Here is a 20565-nt window from a genome sequence, read left to right as displayed (position 1 = left end):
CTAGAATGAGACCGTGAGAAGCGATTCGGGAGGTGGGTTAGGCTGAGGTGCAGGGTGGTCATTTGGATGGTGGTTTTGTCTGAGAGTTGGGAGGTAACTGGGATGGAAGCTTCAGCCTGAGGCACAGTGGAGTTGACGGGAGTGATTTAGGATGAAACACTGAGGTGGCTGGGAGAGAGAGTTTAGGGTGAGGTGCGCCAGCAGGAGATGTGGGAATAGTGTAGGGAAGAGGTTCTCAAACTTCTGCAACCTGAGGCCCCCTATTTTGATATACAAAATTCGGCAGACTCCCACCCCTGCTTCACCCCAGCCCCTCCTCTTCTCCGCCTCTTTTTGCCCCCTCCCTTGAACACACCCCCCATCCCTGCTTCCCCCCTCCCTCCCTCCCAGGGCCTCCTGCACACCGCTGAACAGCTGTTCCCCGGTGTGCAGGAAGCCCTGGGATGGAGGGGGAGGAGTTGATCAGCGAGGCCCACGGACTCCAGTTTGAGAAACGCTGGTGTAGGAATATGCTGGGACAGAGGAGAGAGAGGGCAGAGATGGCATTGTGCTGCATACAAAGCTGTCACCAGTGCAGGAATGGACACTGCTGACAAAAGGGTACAGGGATTCGGACCCCAGGCACAGCATGTGGTCCTACCCTGTGTGGCTTATTCCTACCCACAGACCTGCCACTTTGGAAACACTTGTATAGCTTGCCAGGTCGCACTGGATGGAATTGACAAAGAGGGAAGATTCAGGGTGATCCATGGGGCTGACTCAGGAGCCCAGGGGGAGATGGCTTAGGAGGTGATTGGGGTAAGGGGCGACTAGGAGCTTTCTGATGAAGGTGAGTGAAGGGTAACGTAAATTGAATCTCAGTCCACGTTTAGTGCCAGTGAGATGACTCTGGCTGTCGAATCAGGACAGCTAGGATGCCCCATCACTTGGGACACGTGCAGCTAGCTAGATAAATCCCTGAATAATCAGCTGCCCTGGCTGAGAGAGGCTGAACCAGGAAAGAGAGGGATGCCGTATCACCTGCCTATTGTTTTACTGTCTTCCAGAAAGAGAGGACGGAGCGGTTGGTGATCTCCCCTCTCAACCAGCTGCTGAGCATGTTCATGGGGCCGCACAAGCTGGTGCAGAAACGCTTTGACAAGCTCCTGGACTTCCACAACTGCACGGAGCGGGCGGAGAAGCTGAAGGACAAACGGACACTTGAGGAGCTGCAGTCGGCTCGCAACAATTATGAGGCGTTGAATGCCCAGCTGCTAGATGAGCTGCCCAAGTTCCAGCGCTTTGCCAAGGAGCTGTTTGCCAACTGCTTGCGGGGCTATGCCAGGGCTCACTGCGACTTTGTGCACCTAGCACTGCGGGAGTTGAGGCCACTGCTGTCGGTGAGTTCCCAGAACCCAGCCAGGCCCAGCTCAGCAACAGGGGCAGGGGATGGAGCAGGGAGGATGTGATTGCAGATGCTCCTGGCTCACTGCAGACATGTTGCCTCTGTGGAGTTTGTTTCTCGTGTGTCAGGGGAGTTTCTACTTCCTGAGGCTCGTCTCGCTTGTGTGCGAAGCTGTGCCTGTTGTGTCAGACTCTGGCTTCCCCTCGAGGCTACGCCTGTAGGCTCCCCGTGCTCCAGGGGATTGGATACTGTTGGTGGCAGGGGCTGCTGTGAAAGGTGCTGGATCAGCAGGCCTGGGGGCTCACTCTCTGGCTGTCCCCACCCTCTGTCAGGGACCGCAGGGGAAGTGGCAGGATAGGCTTACCCCTGCCCTGCCAGAGGGGAGTTCCAGGGCTGGCTCCGTCCTGGCCCTGAACACTGGTGCAGGTTCTAGATCAGCATCTGGCTCGTCTTCCGTCCCCTTTGGCTTCTGGGTCTCTGGGTTAGCAGCGCTCTGCTAATGGCAGCTTCCTACCCTCTGCTCCTGTTCCAGTTGCTGCGAGTGGCTGGCAGGGAGGGGAACCTCATTGCCATCTTCCAAGAGGAGCACAGCCGAGTTCTCCAGCAGCTCCAGGCCTTTACCTTCTTCCCGGAGTCCCACACGGTTGCCAAGAGACCCTTTGACAGGAGGAGCGTGGAGCACCAGTCCGCCAGGAGGCAGCCACTCCTGGGCCCAGTGAGTCTCTTCTGCCTTATTTCGGGGGCTTGGTCTGGGGAGCCCCAGGGGCTTTCTCATGGGTGTCTTGTTCCCCTCCAGCCCAGCTACGTGCTGCAGTCGGATGAACTCCGAGCTGCCCTCCTGGCCAGGTACCCCCCGGAGAAACTCTTCCAGGCAGACCGCAATTTCAACGCAGCCCAGGACCTGGATGTCTCGCTGCTGGAGGGTGATCTCGTGGGTGTTCTCAAGAAGAAGGACCCCATGGGCAGCCAGAACCGCTGGCTCATTGACAATGGAGGTAGGTGGGGTTCTGTGCCTCCGGCAACACAGGGTCTTCCCTGACTCTGCCATCGGCCGGGATCCATGAACAACTAACTGTAACCCTCCGGGGACAGGCGGCCATTCGGGCCTGTCTCCTGTGGTCTCCTCTCTGGTTTATCATCTTCTCCCCTTTGACCCACTCCCCTCTCCATGGGAGCCTTTTCGTTTCTGACTATGATCCGCTCCCTTCTCCGCAGTGACCAAAGGCTTTGTGTACAGCTCCTTCCTGAAGCCCTATAACCCACGTCGCAGCCACTCGGACGTCTCGGTGGGCAGCCACTCCTCCAGTGAGTCTGAACACAGTAGCTCCTCACCCCACAGCAGCAAAACCCTGACCTTCAACTCCAGTGGCATGACCATGACCTTCACCCAGAAACCTCTGCAGGACTGTGCCTCTCCAGGGGATCCATACCACTCCCTGAGGTCCCCCTCCGAGACAGATGCTGCCTCCCCACCCCAGGCTGGCACCTCTGGTAGAACGGTTCCCATGGAATCCAACCCGCAGCCCAACATGACACCAGCTCTCCAACACAACAGTCGCCCTGAGCCGAACAGCAGCTGCAACGCCCGCAGTGGGCACCCTGCCAAAGCATACCTCAGGCCGGCGCCTTCGCTGGAGGACAGAGACTCGGGGCTGGAGAGCAGCGAGTCTGAAGGCAGCCAGGTAAGCCTTCCTGCTGTCTTTGCTCTATGGTAGAGGGGCTGCAAATCACACCCTTCCCTGGGCAGAGGCTGAACCCTCCCTTCACTAGGGAAGGGGTGCTGGCACATGTGAGGCAGAGGCTGATCTGTCCTCTTTACCCCGGGGGTCCTCAACCCCAACTCCGCCCCAGGCCCTGCCCCCACTCCACCCCTTCCTCCAAGCCCCCACCCCGTCCCACCTCTGCCCTCCCACAAGCATGCCCGAGCCCCCCTTCTCCCTTTCCTCCCAGCGCCTCGTGACCGCCACTGAACAGCTGTTCCGAGGTGGGCAGGAGGCAGTGGGAGGGAGGGAAGGAGTTGATCAGCGGGGTCACTGGTTGGGGGAGGCACTGGGTGGAGAGGGGTGGGAGGGGAGCTCACCTGCTGGTCGGTGCTAAACCACCTACTAATGTTTTTTCCATGGTTGCTCCAGCCCTGGAGCACCCACGGAGTCAGCGCCTATGGACCTCAACCCCGTCTCTTGTGAGGAATGTGCAGACCCCCAAGGCTAGGTGGGAAAATGGGTTGTACAGGGTCTCTCGGGCGTGGGACAGCAAGAAGATACCTGCCTTTCAGGACCAGCCCTTCTCCATATTTTCAAGTAGAAAATCAGCCTGGCTAGTGACCCGGGCAGGAGAACGGGGCTCTGGGAGTGATTGCCCTAGAATTCTTTGAGGGGGTCGACAAGCATGTGGACAAAGGGTAACCAGGGGATCTAGTGTACTTAGATTTCCAGAAAGCCTTTGACAAGGTCCCTCACCAAAGGCTCTTAAGCAAAATTAGCAGACATGGGATAAGAGGAAAGGTCCTCTCAGGAATCAGTAACTGTCTAAAGGACAGGAAACAAAGGGTAGGAATCATAGAATCATAGAATATCAGGGTTGGAAGGGACCCCTGAAGGTCATCTAGTACAACCTCCTGCGCGAAGCAGGACCAATTCCCAGTTAAATCTTCCCAGCCAGGGCTTTGTCAAGCCTGACCTTAAAAACCTCTAAGGAAGGAGATTCTACCACCTCCCTAGGTAACGCATTCCAGTGTTTCACCACCCTCTTAGTGAAAAAGTTTTTCCTAATATCCAATCTAAACCTCCCCCACTGCAACTTGAGACCATTACTCCTCGTTCTGTCATCTGCTACCATTGAGAACAGTCTAGAGCCGTCCTCTTTGGAACCCCCTTTCAGGTAGTTGAAAGCAGCTATCAAATCCCCCCTCATTCTTCTCTTCTGCAGGCTAAACAATCCCAGCTCCCTCAGCCTCTCCTCATAGGTCATGTGTTCTAGACCCCTAATCATTTTTGTTGCCCTTCGCTGGACTCTCTCCAATTTATCCACATCCTTCTTGTAGTGTGGGGCCCAAAACTGGACATAGTACTCCAGCTGAGGCCTCACCAATGTCGAATAGAGGGGAACGATCACATCCCTCGATCTGCTCGCTATGCCCCTACTTATACATCCCAAAATGCCATTGGCCTTCTTGGCAACAAGGGCACACTGCTGACTCATATCCAGCTTCTCGTCCACTGTCACCCCTAGGTCCTTTTCCGCAGAACTGCTGCCTAGCCATTCGGTCCCTAGTCTGTAGCGGTGCATTGGATTCTTCCATCCTAAGTGCAGGACCCTGCACTTATCCTTATTGAACCTCATCAGATTTCTTTTGGCCCAATCCTCCAATTTGTCTAGGTCCTTCTGTATCCTATCCCTCCCCTCCAGCGTATCTACCACTCCTCCCAGTTTAGTATCATCCGCAAATTTGCTGAGAGTGCAATGCACACCATCCTCCAGATCATTTATGAAGATATTGAACAAAACCGGCCCCAGGACCGACCCTTGGGGCACTCCACTTGATACTGGCTGCCAACTAGACATGGAGCCATTGATCACTACCCGTTGAGCCCGACAATCTAGCCAGCTTTCTACCCACCTTATAGTGCATTCATCCAGCCCATACTTCCTTAACTTGCTGACAAGAATACTGTGGGAGACCATGTCAAAAGCTTTGCTAAAGTCAAGAAACAATACATCCACTGCTTTCCCTTCACAGAACCAGTAATCTCATCATAAAAGGCGATTAGATTAGTCAGGCATGACCTTCCCTTGGTGAATCCATGCTGGCTGTTCCTGATCACTTTCCTCTCATGTAAGTGCTTCAGGATTGATTCTTTGAGGACCTGCTCCATGATTTTTCCGGGGACTGAGGTGAGGCTGACTGGCCTGTAGTTCCCAGGATCCTCCTTCTTCCCTTTTTTAAAGATTGGCACTACATTAGCCTTTTTCCAGTCATCCGGGACTTCCCCGGTTCGCCACGAGTTTTCAAAGATAATGGCCAATGGCTCTGCAATCACAGCCGCCAATTCCTTCAGCACTCTCGGATGCAACTCGTCCGGCCCCATGGACTTGTGCACGTCCAGCTTTTCTAAATAGTCCCTAACCACCTCTATCTCCACAGAGGGCTGGCCATCTCTTCCCCATTTTGTGATGCCCAGCGCAGCAGTCTGGGAGCTGACCTTGTTAGTGAAAACAGAGGCAAAAAAAGCATTGAGTACATTAGCTTTTTCCACATCCTCTGTCACTAGGTTGCCTCCCTCATTCAGTAAGGGGCCCACACTTTCCTGGCTTTCTTCTTGTTGCCAACATACCTGAAAAAACCCTTCTTGTTACTCTTGACATCTCTCACTAGCTGCAGCTCCAGGTGCGATTTGGCCCTCCTGATTTCATTCCTACATGCCCGAGCAATATTTTTATACTCTTCCCTGGTCATATGTCCAACCTTCCACTTCTTGTAAGCTTCTTTTGTATGTTTAAGATCTGCTAGGATTTCACCATTAAGCCAAGCTGGTCGCCTGCCATATTTACTATTCTTTTGACTCATTGGGATGGTTTGTCCCTGTAACCTCAACAGGGATTCCTTGAAATACAGCCAGCTCTCCTGGACTCCTTTCCCCTTCAAGTTAGTCCCCCAGGGGATCCTGGCCATCCGTTCCCTGAGGGAGTCGAAGTCTGCTTTCCTGAAGTCCAGGGTCCGTATCCTGCTGCTTACCTTTCTTCCCTGCGTCAGGATCCTGAACTCAACCAACTCATGGTCACTGCCTCCCAGATTCTCATCCACTTTTGCTTCCCCCACTAATTCTACCCGGTTTGTGAGCAGCAGGTCAAGAAAAGCGCCCCCCCTAGTTGGCTCCTCTAGCACTTGCGCCAGGAAATTGTCCCCTACGCTTTCCAAAAACTTCCTGGATTGTCTATGCACTGCTGTATTGCTCTCCCAGCAGATATCAGGAAAATTAAAGTCACCCATGAGAATCAGGGCATGCGATCTAGTAGCTTCCGTGAACTGCCGGAAGAAAGCCTCATCTACCTCATCCCCCTGGTCCGGTGGTCTATAGCAGACTCCCACCACTACATCACTCTTGTTGCACACACTTCTAAACTTAATCCAGAGACACTCAGGTTTTTCTACAGTTTCGTACCGGAGCTCTGAGCAGTCATACTGCTCCCTTACATACAGTGCTACTCCCCCACCTTTTCTGCCCTGCCTGTCCTTCCTGAATAGTTTATAACCATCCATGACAGTACTCCAGTCATGTGAGTTATCCCACCAAGTCTCTGTTATTCCAATCACGTCATAGTTCCTTGACATCACCAGGACCTCCAGTTCTCCCTGCTTGTTTCCAAGGCTTTGTGCATTCGTATATAAGCACTTGAGATAACCTGTTGATCGCCCCTCATTCCCAGTATGAGGCAGGAGCCCTCCCCTCACAGACATTCCTGCCTGTGCTTCCTCCCGGTATCCCGCTTTCCCACTTACCTCAGGGCTTTGGTCTCCTTCCCCCGGTGAACCTAGTTTAAAGCCCTCCTCACTAGGTTAGCCAGCCTGCTGGCAAAGATGCTCTTCCCTCTCTTCGTAAGATGGAGCCCGTCTCTGCCCAGCACTCCTCCTTCATGGAACACCATCCCATGGTCAAAGAATCCAAAGCCTTCTCTCCGACACCACCTGCGTAGCCATTCGTTGACTTCCACGATTCGACGGTCCCTACCCAGGCCTTTTCCTTCCACGGGGAGGATGGACGAGAACACCACTTGCGCCTCCAACTCCTTTATCCTTCTTTCCAGAGCCACGTAGTCCGCAGTGATCTGCTCAAGGTCATTCTTGGCAGTATCATTGGTGCCCACGTGGAGAAGCAGGAAGGGGTAGCGATCCGAGGGCTTGATGAGTCTCGGCAGTCTCTCCGTCACATCGCGAATCTTAGCCCCTGGCAAGCAGCAGACTTCTCGGTTTTCCTGGTCAGGGCGGCAGATAGATGACTCAGTCCCCTGGAGGAGAGAGTCCCCGACCACCACCACCCGCCTTCTCCTCTTGGGAGTGGTGGTCGTGGAACCCCCAACCTCAGGACATCGCATCTCATGCCTTCCAACCAGCGGAGTCTCCTTCTGCTTTCTCGCCCCAGACATATCATCTGGTCCACTCTCCGCAATGGTACCTGCGGAGAGAACATGAAAGCGGTTAATTTCCTGTGTCTGTGTTACTGGAACCGGACATTCCGCTTACCTCTTCTGGAGGTCACATGTTGCCAAGCTTCTTCACTGGCCTCTTGGCTCCTCTGTGCAACCTGCTCTATATCTTTAGAGCTTTGTGCCCCTAGAAGCCTATCCTGAGTTTTGTCCAGAAAATCCTCAGTTTCTCGTATGCAACGCAGGGTCGTTATCTGTTGCTCCAGACCTTCAATCTTCTCTTCCAATATGGAGACCAGCTTGCACTTTGTACAGACAAAGTCGCTTCTGTCCTGTGGAAGAAAGACAAACATGGCAAAAAGAATAAATGGTCGGTTTGCAGAATGGAGAGAGGTAAATAGTGCTGGGCCCCAGTCCTATTCAACATATTCATAAATGATCCGGAAAAAGGAGTAAACAGTGAGGTGGCAAAATTTGCAGATGATACAAAATTACTCAAGATAATTAAGTCCCAGGCAGACTCTGAAGAGCTACAAAAGGATCTCTCAGAACTGGGTGACTAGGCAACAAAATGGCAGATGAAATTCAATGTTGTTAAATGGAAAGTAATGCACATTGGAAAACGTAATCCCAACGGTGTGTACTTATAAAATGATGGGGTCTAAATTAGCTATTACCACTCAGGAAAGAGATCTTGGAGTCATTGTGGATAGTTCTCTGAAAACATCCACTCAGTGTGCAGCAGTTGTCAAAAAAACTATCAGAATGTTGGGAATCATCAAGAAAGGGATAGATAATGAGACACAAAATATCATGTTGCCTCTATATAGATCCATGGTAGGCCCACACCTTGAATACTGCATGCAGATCTGGTCACCCTGTCTCAAAAAAGATATATTGGAATTGGAAAAGATACAGAAAAGGGCAAAAAAAATGATTAGGGGTGTGGAACAGCTTCCATATGAGAAGAGATTAATAAAACTGGGACTTTTCAGTGTGGAAAAGAGACGATGAAGGAGGAGATATGATTGAGGTCTATAAAATCATGACTGGTGTATAGAAGTTAAATTAGAAAGCATTATTTACTCCTCATACCATAAGAACTAGAGTTTACCAAATGAAATTAGTAGGTAGCAGGTTTAAAACAAACAAAAGGAAGTATTTCTTCACACAAGGTCAGTTAACCTCTGGAACTCTTTGCCAGAGGATGTTGTGAAGGCCAAGACTATAACAGGGTTCAAAAAAGAACTAGATAAATTCACGGAGGATAGGTCCATCAATGGCTATTAGCAGGGATGCTGTCCCTAGCCTCTGCTTGCCAGAAGCTGGGAATGGGCAACAGGGGATGGATCACTTGATGATTACCCATTCTGTTCATTCCCTCTGGGGCACCTGGCATTGGCCACTGTCGGAAGACAGGATAATGGGCTAGGTGGACCTATGGGCTGACCCAGGATGACTTATGCCCTTACGACCCTGGGAGATAGTGCTTTCCCATTGCTGTGCCTCAGTTTCCCTCTCAGAGTGTGTCTGAGTAATCCTCACAGTACACAAAGAGCTACATGATAGTGTTGATCCTGGCTTGTTGTTCCTCAGGCCTGGCCCAGCTCTGACCCGCTTTCTCCCCCTGTCCCTCTAGGTCTATTATGCTGTCTACACCTTTAAAGGCCGAAGTCCAAATGAGTTGAGTGTTTCAGCCAATCAGAGACTCAGGATCCTACAGTTTGGAGATATCACGGGCAATCGAGAGTGGTGGTTAGCTGAGGTGCATGGGAGGCAGGGCTACGTGCCGTCCAGTTACATCCGGAAGACAGAGTATACGTGAGGCTGTACCATCCCCACAGAGAGAACCAAGTTCTGGTGCCTTAATCCCAGCTGGACCATGTCAGAGACTTGGGGGGGGAGGGCTCTGCGACCCCTGCTGTGCTGAGTCAGCGTGTGAAACACCAACCCTCCAGCCCCGGAAAGCCCTGCAGTATTGCCTGTGGTGCTGGACGGTCCAGGACCGGCAGGGGCTCTGCCCCGCCCAGGCTGCAGGCAGTTGGCGTGGTGACCGTGGCTTGGCCGGGGCAGTGAGGTTACAGTGCAGCAGGAATTCATGTTGCCTCCTGTCCTGTCTCTTCCTCCTAGCAGGGCAAGTAGCTTCCCCTGAGATCTAGCTGCTAGAAAGAAGCTGGCTGGGCCTGACTGGGCAGAGCAAAGCCAACTCCCTGAGGAAGTGGCCTCCTCACTCGGGCCACAGTGCTGCTTCCTGCCTGTGTGCGGCATTTCCTTTCCCTTCAGGGTTTCTGGTTTAATGCAGATTCCCTCTTTAGCCAAGTACCGTTAAAAGCAGCCAGGGCTGTTGAGAACAGGAGCCCCACAGCTCCTCAGCAATGAGCATTGGGAGCAAGGGCCAGGCTCCCTCACCGGGCAGGGGGTAGAATGTAGCTGGGAAGTTGGGGCTGGAGTACGGTACCTGCTCAGGGTGGGATTCTGCCCCTTCCCCCGCTCCATATAGAGGACCCATTGTCACTGGTTATAAGCCATTTGATTCCACAGCTGGGAAGACCCATCTCCCCAGAACTGCGTGCCTCCCTTGGGGGAGCTGCTGGTCTCCTAGGGTATTTCCTGCTGCCCATGGCCCTGTAACTCGCAGCGCAGACAGGCTCACACGCTCAGCTGAACCATGGGCGATGGGCAGGGCTAGCTTCCCAAGTCCAAGCCCCCCAAGCCTGCTGGGCCCTACCTTGGGCGGCTAGCCTGTGCTGCAGCAGCCCCTCTACTGGTGTGAATTCCCAGCACGGGCTGAACGAGCGCACGTGGGATCTGCCCGTGCTGGGAATTCACACCTCCCCTGCAGTGGAGACATCCCGGGGTGGGGCGCTCCCAAGCCCTCGTTTCAGGACTAGCAGCACCCCGCTGCTGTGGGAGATACGTGATACTCCTTCCCATAGCGCCCAGCAGGCAGCAGCTGCCCGCAGCAACCCGACTCCAGTCGTTCAGATGAGCCAAAGGTAAGACAGCAGCCTCACCACCCTGTCACTCGAGCCATTTCCCCTCCTCACTCCAGCCCGCCACCAGAACTTGGGGGGTCCGTCCGTTTGCTCTGACACGCGTCCCAGAGTGCTGTGAGGGGCTGGTGAGACTCAGGCAGATTCTTTGGCAAGAGTGTAGGTTAAAGGCATCAACACCCCAGACTGCCTGATAGGCTCTGGCCGGGCGCCCCCGGAATGGGGCAGTACTATTGGAAGGGTTGTATTTGGGGGCTGCTGCTCCTGGCCCAAGAGACACTTTCCTCCTCCCCCTCACTCCCCTGCACTCTGACAACAGTGTCTGTGTCCCCTAAGTAAAGTGTCTCCCTTGGTGGTGCTCAGGTTTGTTTGTGTCAAGCACCATGTTTCTGGTCAGGGACATGCACATGGCAACGCTGTAAGCAGCTGCGCATGGGCCCCCGCAGCCCAGGCCGCAGCGACAAACTGGAGCAGCAGCCGCCCTGCTGCTTGCTGAGAGACTAACACAAAGTTTGGGACCCGTGCCCAGAAGCTGCTGGAGTACAACAGTTTATAGGGCAAGAATTCAGCAAATGGCGTGTAGCCAGATGGCCCAGCTCCTGTGCAGAGGCGATAGGGCGTGCAAGGACAACCAGAATAGCTGTTCCAGGCCTTAGACCCCAGCGTCACACTGGAGCCATGTTTCTACTTCAGCTTGCAACTCACAATGGAGCCCTGCAGAGCAGCAAACCGGTGCTTAGGCAAATCCTATGCCTCCTCTGTCCTCCGCCCCTACTGCTGGACTAGGCCCAGGCTTTAGCAACATTCCTCAGCAACTCCCCCTGCCCCCCCAAGTAATATCACAAACAAGTGTTTGAATATTCTTTATAGAGACAGAATTGCAACCACACACTTAATGGGGCTCTTCAGGGCTCCTGCCTGGACAAATGAGCACCAGCAGGGACCAGGGGAGTGTCAAGTTGTTGCGTGGGCTTGGAGCAAAGCCCAGACACTGACACTGACTCCAAGTCTTGCAGTGGGGGGCGGCGGGGACAGCCCAGGGCTGCAGTCACCTTTCATGGGGATGGAGCTAAGTTTTGCCTGTGCATCCAGACATTAGTATCAGGAAATTCTGTTCTATGTAGATTTTATACTGCCCTCATCAGTGAGGTGTCTGCATTAAAGCCGTGGGTCTAATGTGTCACGTGGGGTTCACTTGTGCTTTCAGCCTCTTCCCCAGGGTATTCGTCTTTTTACAGTGTCCTGACATGCTGTTTCTGCTGGGGAGGGCTGCTCGGAGCAGTGGACCTGACACTTGGAGCAGAAAGTGAGGAGCTCTGCGATGGGCCATGGTTCAAGCCCTGGACTGGCCCCTGAGGCAGCTGTCTCCTGCCCAACTTTGCCCTTGCGGTAGAGAGCTCCACTCTGCTAGAGGAGCATTGCTGTCAACCATGGTCTTCAGGCTGGAGCTTTAGTTACTCTTTCAGCTATGCTGGGCCTATGCTAGTGAGTGCCTTGAGAATAAGGACCAATAACTAAAATGATTGTAAAAATACCCCCTTGTTCAGCCAAGCTACTCCCATGCTGCGTGTCGGGTCACAGTCACCCCCGGGGCTCTGTTAGAGCTGCTGCCCAAGTGCACGTGGGGTCTGGCCTGTGCACATCTACGTTGAAGCTACCCCCCATAGCAGGGTTTGGATCTGTCCCCCGGGTATGGCAGCAGCAGGTTCAGAGCTGCTGCCTGCAGTGAGGTAAGTCCTAGCCCAGCCCCAAAGCCCCCTCTTCAAGGGACTCAGAGCCCCGTGGCTTCACTCTCTCCTTTAAAGTCCCAGGTGAAGAGGAGTGAAGTCCTGGGCAGGTCCCGCTGCTCGGAGCTGCCAGGCGCCCAGAGGCAACAGGAAACAGATTCTGGCAATCCGCCGTTTGTCCGTCCTAGTTTGCGGTGGGCCCTGCCCTAGGTTCTGATGCTGGAGATGGGTGACTCTGGAGATGGGGCTCACCCTGTCAGCTCCAGCTGTCCTACAGCACCGTGGCTTGAGCGCTCACGATCCCGGCGTCTCTCGCCATGGCAGAGAAAAGGCCTTGCTGCTGGAGCAGCCGCTCAGGGCTGTCATACTCCACGATGCGCCCCGCCTGCAGCACCATCACCCTGCAAGCACAAAGGACACTGGGCCCCTCAGGACCAGCACTGCTCTCATGCAGCTCCTCGCAGCGCATGCCCTTCCCGGTCCGAGGTTGTCTGCAGCCCCTTCCCCACCCGAGGCAGGACAGTAAATTGCTCCCCGGGCCGGGGCCTGCCTGCGTCAGTCCAAGACGACATAAATGATGCCTCTGCTACTGGAAAGATGGGAGGGGGCTGACGCAGTGAGCTGCAGCCCACAAAAGCTTGTGCGCAAATAAATCGGTTAGTCTCTAAGGTGCCATGAGTCCTCTCCTGTTCCTTTAGGGGACAAAGGCATCTCTTTTACTGGACCAACAGCTGTGAGTGAATGCGACAAAGTTTGGAGCTGCACAGGGATCTTCAGGTCCTCTACGGCCTGTCCAAGATGGGGGGCTAGGCTGCATCTGCATACCCACTTGGTGCAGGCCAGAAAGGAGTGCCCCATCCACACCCCCTCGGGCAGTGGGGGGTCGGAGTCTGCCACCCCTCCCCCATTTGTGTGGGTATAGCCCCCTGCACCTACCATCTGGCGGCTGGCCCCTTGCACTCCACCCTCAACTTGTTTGCTGGCCCTGATGGTGGGTACAGTGCCCCTTCTCTTCCGCCCCCCTGCTAGCCAGGATGATGCAAACTTGCCTGCAACTTCCCCCACCCCAAGTGCACTATGATGCGTATAGCAACTGCTCCTGGGGGGGGTCGGGGGTCCAGGATGGTGTGTACAGCACCTCCCCCGAGCCTAGCCACAATGGTGTGTATAGCGCCCATGTGTGCACCCCCCCCCATTGCTGTCTGCGATGGTGTGTACAGCCCCCCCCCCCGGCTGGCCACGATGGTGTGTATAGCGCCCCCCCCCCCCGGCTGGCCACGATGGTGTGTATAGTGCCCATGTGTGCCCCCCCCCCATTGCTGTGTGCGATGGTGTGTACAGCACTCCCCCCCCCCCCCCGCTGGCCACGATGGTGCGTATAGTGCCCATGTGTGCACCCCCCCCATTGCTGTCTGCGATGGTGTGTACAGCCCCCCGCCCCCGACTGGCCACGATGGTGTGTATAGCGCCCCCCCCCCCCCCCCCGCTGGCCACGATGGTGTGTATAGCGCCCCCCCCTGCTGGCCACGATGGTGCGTATAGCACCCATGTGTGCACCCCCCCCCCCCCATTGCTGTGTGCGATGGTGTGTACAGCACTCCCCCCCCCCCCCCCCGGCTGGCCATGATGGTGTGTATAGCGCCCATGTGTGCATCCCCCCCCCCATTGCTGTCTGCGATGGTGTGTACAGCCCCCCCCCCCCCCCGGCTGGCCACGATGGTGCGTATAGCGCCCCCCCCCCCCGGCCACGATGGTGTGTATAGCGCCCCCCCGCTGGCCACGATGGTGTGTACAGCCCCCCCCCCCCCCCCGGCTGGCCACCATGGTGTGTATAGCGCCCCCCCACTGGCCACGATGGTGTGTATAGTGCCCCTGTGCGCACACCCCCCCCCCCCCACTGCTGTGTGCGATGGTGTGTACAGCACTCCCCCCCCCCCCCCCCGGCTGGCCATGATGGTGTGTATAGCGCCCATGTGTGCATCCCCCCCCCATTGCTGTCTGCGATGGTGTGTACGGCACTCCCCCCCCCCCCCGCTGGCCACGATGGTGTGTACAGCCCCCCCCCCCCCCCCGGCTGGCCACCATGGTGTGTATAGCGCCCCCCCCACTGGCCACGATGGTGTGTATAGTGCCCCTGTGCGCACACACCCCCCCCCACTGCTGTGTGCGATGGTGTGTACAGCACTCCCCCCCCCCCCCCGACTGGCCCCGATGGTGTGTATAGCGCCCCCCCGCTGGCCCCGATGGTGTGTATAGTGCCCATGTGTGCACCCCCCCATTGCTGTCTGCGATGGTGTGTACAGCCCCCCCCCCCCCGGCTGGCCACGATGGTGCGTATAGCGCCCCTGTGCGCACCCCCCCCCCCACTGCTGTCTGCGATGGTGTGTACAGCACCTCTCCCCCCTCTCCCCCGCACACAGAACCTGTGTGCACCTACCCGTGCAGAATGGAGTGTACAGCAACTGCTTCAGGGGGAGGAGGGTGGTCCAGGATGGTGGCTACAGTGCCCTAACCCCCTTCGGGCGAGCCAGGATGGTGTGTAAAGAACCTCCCTGGAGCCCCCCCGCATTGCTCTGGGGAATGGTGTGCACAGCAACTGCTCTTGGCTGGCCACGCTGGTGGGTACAGTGCCCCCACGCGCCTCCCCCACGCCCCTGGCCATTACGGTGAGTATTGCAGGGGCGCAGTGTGTACACACAGACACACACCCACCTGTTGCTGTCCATGATGGTGTGCAGGCGGTGGGCGATGGTGAGGACAGTGCAGTTGGCAAATTCGCTCTGGATTGTTGTCTGGATTAAATGATCTGTTTCCAGATCCACAGCTGCTGTTGCCTCATCGAGGACGAGGATCTTGGATTTGCGGAGCAGGGCTCGGGCCAGACACAGCAGTTGCCGCTGCCCAATGCTGGGGTGGGGAGAAAACACCAGCTCTGACGCTGGGCAGACTGAGAACAGGCCCAGCACCAGCTCCGCCACGGAGGGCGAGTGAGCGACCTGGAGTAGCCTAGTGGCAGCATCACATCCTTCCTCTCCTGCCTCGTCAGCCAATCATTGAGCAAGGTTAGGCCACAGGGCACGTGGGAGCCGGGCTCAGACACAAGGCTGTCTAGCCCAGCACCGGATGCTGCCGAGGAAGGTGTAAGAATGCTGCTGGCAGCAGATGTTGGAGCCTCTGCCCCCATTGGGGCTCAGATGGACCTCGCTTAGTCAGAGAGCAGCCTGTACCTTGAAGAATTAGACTTAATCATGTAGCAACATTTTTCTTAGCATTAACCAGTCTAACACTGGATAGTCTTACTAGCCATACACATGTCCAGTTCCTTTCGGAAGTGTGTTAATTTCTTGGCTTCAACAACTTCCTGTGGCAAGGCGTTCCACAACCTAATTACACATGTGGGGATGGGGAAGCCAGGAGGGTCCTTGTCTGTCTCCTTGGTCTTGTTTTAGAAGACAGGGAAAACAGACATTCCCCATTTAGCCTCTCACTTTGTCAGTATTTTATATAGATTTAGCCCAATATGGCCATTCTTATGTGTCTCCACCCCCTTAGCTGTCTTCTGTCGAAAGGACACAATTCCAAGCCTGTCACTCGCTTGTCATGTGAGCGTTTTTCCAGGCCCTTGCTCACTCTCTTTGCTTGCCTCTGAACCCCCCTCCCCACACACACACACACACACACACGTCAGCACTATGCTGAGTGAGATGAGGTGACCAATACTGGACACGCTATTCAAATGCGGCCACATCACTGACTTAGGAAGTATTATGCACCAGTCTATTCCTTACGCGACCTCACACAGAAGCGTAGAACTGCAGGGCAGGAAGGCCAGAGCATCTAGTCCAGGCCCCTGCAGTGGGGCAGGCCTACGTCTTAGCTAGAGCAATGGGTCTCAACCTTTTTATAGTTGTGGACACCTAAAAAATTTCGGATGGCGGTGTGGGCCCCTTTGGAAATCTATTGTCTGCATACATAGGCGAATTCTGGTCAGCCAGGCTTCAGAATAAGTCTTTCGCGGACCCCTTGACATAGGCCAGAGACCCCTGGGATCCGCGGAACACAGGTTGAGAACCACTAATCTAGACCATTCCTGGGAGCTGTTTAATCTGTTCTTTAAAAACCCCTCCAATGATGGCAACTCCACATCCTCCCTAGGTCGTTTGTCCCAGTGTTTAACTACTGTTACAGTCAGGAAGTTTTTTTTCCCGATGTCCAACCTAACTCTCCCTTGCTGCAACTGAAGCCCACTGCTGCTTGTCTTGTCCTCAGTGGCAAAGGAGAACAAGTTAGCATCCTCCGCTTTATAACAACTTTTTACATACTTGAAGACTGTTATCATGTCCCCTCTCAGTCTTCTCTTCTCCAGCTTAAACAAACCCAATTTTTCCAATCTTTCCTCATAGGTCATGTTTTCTAGCCCTTTAATAATTTTTGTTGCTCTTCTCTGGACTTTCTTCTCTGAAGTGTGGTGCCAGACCTGGACACACTAAATCCAGTTGAGGCCTTATTAGTGTGGAACAGAGTAGAAGAATTACTTTTCATGTCTTGCTCACAACACTCCTACTAACACATCTCAGAATTATGTTCACTTTTTTTGCACAGTATTACACTGTTGATCCACTATGTTTGTGATCCACTATGATCCCCAGATCCTTTTCTGCAGCACTCCTATCTAGGCAGTCATTTCCCATTTTGTATTTATGCATTTAATTGTTCCTTCTGATGTGTAGTGCTTTGCATTTGTCCTTATTGAATTTCATCCTATTTACTTAAGATCAATTCTCCAGTTTGTCCAGCTCACTTTGAATTCTAATCCTGTCCTCAAAAGCGCTTGCAACCCCTCCCAGCGTGGTATTGTTCACAGACTTTATAAGTGTACTCTCTGTGCTAGTATCCAAATCATTGATGAAGATACTGAACAGAACTGAACCCAGGACAGATCCCTCAGGACCCCATTCGTTATGCCCGTCTAGCTTGACTCTGAACTGTTTTGTACCCTTTTTGGACCACAGCTGCACTTTGAGAAGCGGTCACCATTGAGCTGGCTACAGTGAGGTACGAGTGTCACTAATACAGTTAATTTACAACCCCATATGGTGTGTGAGTTGTTCAGTTTTTCCTCTCCCTCCAGTGTGCATTACTTGCACTTATCACCAGTGAATTTCATCTTGCATCATGTTGCCCATTCCCCTAGCTTGATCAGGTCCCTCTGAAGTTCCTCCCAGTCATCTCTGGATTTGACTCCCCCATATAGCTGTGTGTTATCTACAAAATCACTGCCTCACTGCTCAGCCTCTTTCCGGACCATTAATAAATGTATTGTACAACCCTGGACCACGTACTTCCCGCTGCCAACCTTTAGCCAGAATGAAAATTGGCTATTTAAGCCTACTTTTTGCTTTCTGTTTCCTAGCCAGTTTTTGATCCATGATGACACTTTGCCTCTCACCTCATGATGACTGGGTTGCACCCACATGCGCCTTGCCTGCCCCCCCCAAACCGCACCCTTCCCCCTGGCCTTGCTGCCCCCCATGCACTCCCTCATTCCCTATAGCCTCACAGAGGGTCATGCATTCCTACAGGGATTAGTCCTGCTGGCTGGCTGGACTCTTGGACAGCCTAGGGCATGCTCAGGCTGTGCTCTACTCTCCCTGGGAGGGAGGAAGGATGTGTCTCTGGAGCTGGGCAGGCGGTGAGGCCCCCCAAGATTAGCCCACCTACCTCAAGTTCTCCCCTGCTTCGCTCACTTGGTGGGACAGTCTCTCAGGTAGGTCCAGCACGTATGTCTTCAGGTGGGCCAGCTCCAGGGCTTTCCAGATCTCCTCATCCGAGTACTGGTCAAACGGGTCCAGATTCATCCGTAAAGTCCCGGAGAACAACACCGGGTCCTGCAAGGCCAGCTCAGGGGTCTTTGACTGCGCTAGGTCTGGGGTCCTGCCAGCCCCAGAGCCATGAGGTGCTTGTAAGCCCATTACAGTTAGACACAAGGGGGGACACCCGCTGCAGCTAAGTCTGCTCTGTTTGGCTCGAGCCAGCTCTGAGCTGTTTGTCCAGCCACTCAAACTGGCTGCCCACGGTGCCCACAGCTGGGCAACGCACTGGCTGGAGGGGCAGGGTTAGTCTCCTACCAGGGATGCTTCACCAAGAGCTTGGCCATGCTGCAGCTCCAACAGCCACAGGCTGAGGGCAGGTCACCAGCCTTGCGGATCAGAGGAGCCAGCAAGTCGGTCTCAGAGGCTGGGTGAAGGTTACTGGCTGAGTCTAGGCTCCCAACGAGAGACCAGCAGGCTGATCCTGGGCCTGGGCTGAACATTTCCCACAGTGCCCAGGGAGCAGAATGGGAGGCGTCTGAGCTTTCGCTTCCAGAGCTCAGGAGGTGCCCAGGATGGGATGGGCCCCGCCATGCTGTGTCTCCTGCTGCAGCTTCCACACCGAGGGGCTGGGGGCTCCGGCTTGGGCCCCTCCTGCTCATAGTGCCCCATTAGGCTTTGGCTGCCCCACAGTGGCAGGCTGGGATAAGTTAATGAACAGAGACACCTGGGGCATGGAGCTTCTATGGAGAGGCACAGCGCCCACCCCACACATTTGCCCTATTGCGAAATCCCTGGCCAGCTGCTGCCAGAGACCGGGCACGCAGCTCTGCCCGTGCAGCGCTCACCTGGGGGATGATGGTGAGACTCTGGCGCAGGTCGTGGAGGCCAATGGTCGATATGTCCACCCCATCAATCACGATCTTCCCTCCTGCAGCCTCCAGGACCCGGAATAGGCAGTTGGTGAGAGAGGATTTCCCAGCCCCCGTCCTGCCCACAACCCCGACCTGTGGAGACAGCACCCTGGGCAGTTAGCCTGCTGGAGCTGGAAGGCTGCCCCCCCACCCCCGCTTTAGCCACAGTGGGCAGGTTTTGCTCTGTCGCTCCCACTCACTGGCCCCCTGATTAGTTCTGTGGCTCTTCTCTGGCTGGCTCCCGTTCTCGGTGTCTGTATGGTAGGGGGTGCCCAGCCCTTGTGCTGCCCAAACTCACGCGCCCTGCGGTAGCCCTGGCTCTCCCATGGCTTCATTCCCCTGGATTCGCTTTCATAGATTCATAGATATTTAGGTCAGAAGGGACCATTATGATCATCTAGTCTGACCTCCTGCACAACGCAGGCCACAGAATTTCACCCACTACTCCTACAAAAAAACCCTCACACCTATATCTGTGCTATTGAAGTCCTCAAATCGTAGTTTAAAGACTTCAAGGTGCAGAGAATCCTCCAGCAAGTGACCCGTGCCCCATGCTACAGAGGAAGGTGAAAAACCTCCAGGGCCTCTTCCAATCTGCCCTGGAGGAAAATTCCTTCCCGACCCCAAATATGGCAATCAGCTAAACCCTGAGCATATGGGCAAGATTCATCAGCCAGCTACTACAGAAAATTTTTTCCTGGGTAACTCAGATAGATGCTTTCCTGGCATCTATCCCCGGGTACTGCTGCCCCCTCCCATGCCCACCTCGCTGCCCCTGCCTGTGCCTCACGGGCTGAGTTCTGGTAGCTCACGTCACTGCTGCCCGGCTTCCCAGCTCTCACAAGCGCAGTGAGTGCAAAGCCAGGACAGCTCCCTTCTGGTTGGAGGCTGCATGGCAAAGAAGCTTCTTGGTGTGTAGGGTCGGCTCTGCTGACCCGGTGACTCCAGTATCTGGTGAGTTCAGATCCCTGAGTTTGGCCAGGCAGATGGGATGAGACTGACAAAGAGACCACTGACATCCTCCGCTCCGGACTTGGGAGCAGGCCTTGCTATTTCAACTAGAAGATGACGGGAGAAGGTTGGGAGAGACTCATGAAATCTCCATGTCAGGCTTCCATGCTCAGGTGCGGAAAAACCAGCCAAGCAAAGCTATAGTAAGGGCCAGGCAAACACCATAAGGTGAGCGGATGGGGAGCAAGGAGAGACAAAGTACAAATACGAGTGTTACAGTTCATGAGTCCGGCCTATCGAGGTCGCTTCCAGTCCTACAGGGCTGTGATTCTATGTGCTGTTCAGGAGGGATAGGCATAAAAGTAAAGGTGGTGGGGTAGCTGTGATGTTATCTGATTAAAATATGACCGTATAGATCAGTGTTGCAACCACTGTTATATCTTTGCAGGAAACTTGTACAAAGGGTGTCGAGTGAGGTGTCTATGGAAAGGTTATGATTATGCTATTTGTATTTATGTATCATTTTTGTATTTGAAGTTATAAGTATTGGCTCTATTCCTGGATTGCAAATGTTTGCTCCTGAGGTAACGCCCACAAGGTAGCTAGGCAGCACATCGTGGAGGGACTGTTCAAATTGAGTGA

The 20565-nt window shown here is 54.5% G+C and overlaps 2 protein-coding genes across 4 annotated transcripts in view; one reads left to right on the top strand and one right to left on the bottom strand.

Moving 5' to 3' along the window:
- DNMBP (dynamin binding protein) overlaps positions 1–11113 on the top strand; it is an 82697-nt gene extending 71584 nt beyond the window's left edge. The window contains exons 13-17 of the mRNA XM_077823394.1: positions 1047–1379; positions 1917–2099; positions 2181–2379; positions 2600–3066; positions 9168–11113. Coding sequence (XP_077679520.1) covers positions 1047–1379; positions 1917–2099; positions 2181–2379; positions 2600–3066; positions 9168–9353 — 1368 coding nt within the window. The 3' untranslated portion in view covers positions 9354–11113. The remainder of the gene's footprint in view (positions 1–1046; positions 1380–1916; positions 2100–2180; positions 2380–2599; positions 3067–9167) is intronic.
- A 550-nt stretch (positions 11114–11663) lies between these two features.
- The window catches only part of ABCC2 (ATP binding cassette subfamily C member 2), a 65936-nt gene continuing 57034 nt past the window's right edge, over positions 11664–20565 (bottom strand). For all 3 annotated transcript variants that reach the window (XM_077823391.1, XM_077823390.1, XM_077823393.1), the window contains 4 exons: positions 18907–19065; positions 17970–18136; positions 14961–15155; positions 11664–12649 (listed from right to left, as the gene is read on the bottom strand). In XM_077823391.1, coding sequence (XP_077679517.1) covers positions 12520–12649; positions 14961–15155; positions 17970–18136; positions 18907–19065 — 651 coding nt within the window. In that variant the 3' untranslated portion in view covers positions 11664–12519. The remainder of the gene's footprint in view (positions 12650–14960; positions 15156–17969; positions 18137–18906; positions 19066–20565) is intronic.

This window comes from Eretmochelys imbricata, chromosome 7 (genome assembly GCF_965152235.1).
Source record: "Eretmochelys imbricata isolate rEreImb1 chromosome 7, rEreImb1.hap1, whole genome shotgun sequence".
Taxonomy (NCBI): Eukaryota; Metazoa; Chordata; order Testudines; family Cheloniidae; genus Eretmochelys; species Eretmochelys imbricata.
The sequence above is the reverse complement of the archived record's forward strand: the minus strand, read 5'-3'. Positions and strand labels throughout refer to the sequence as shown.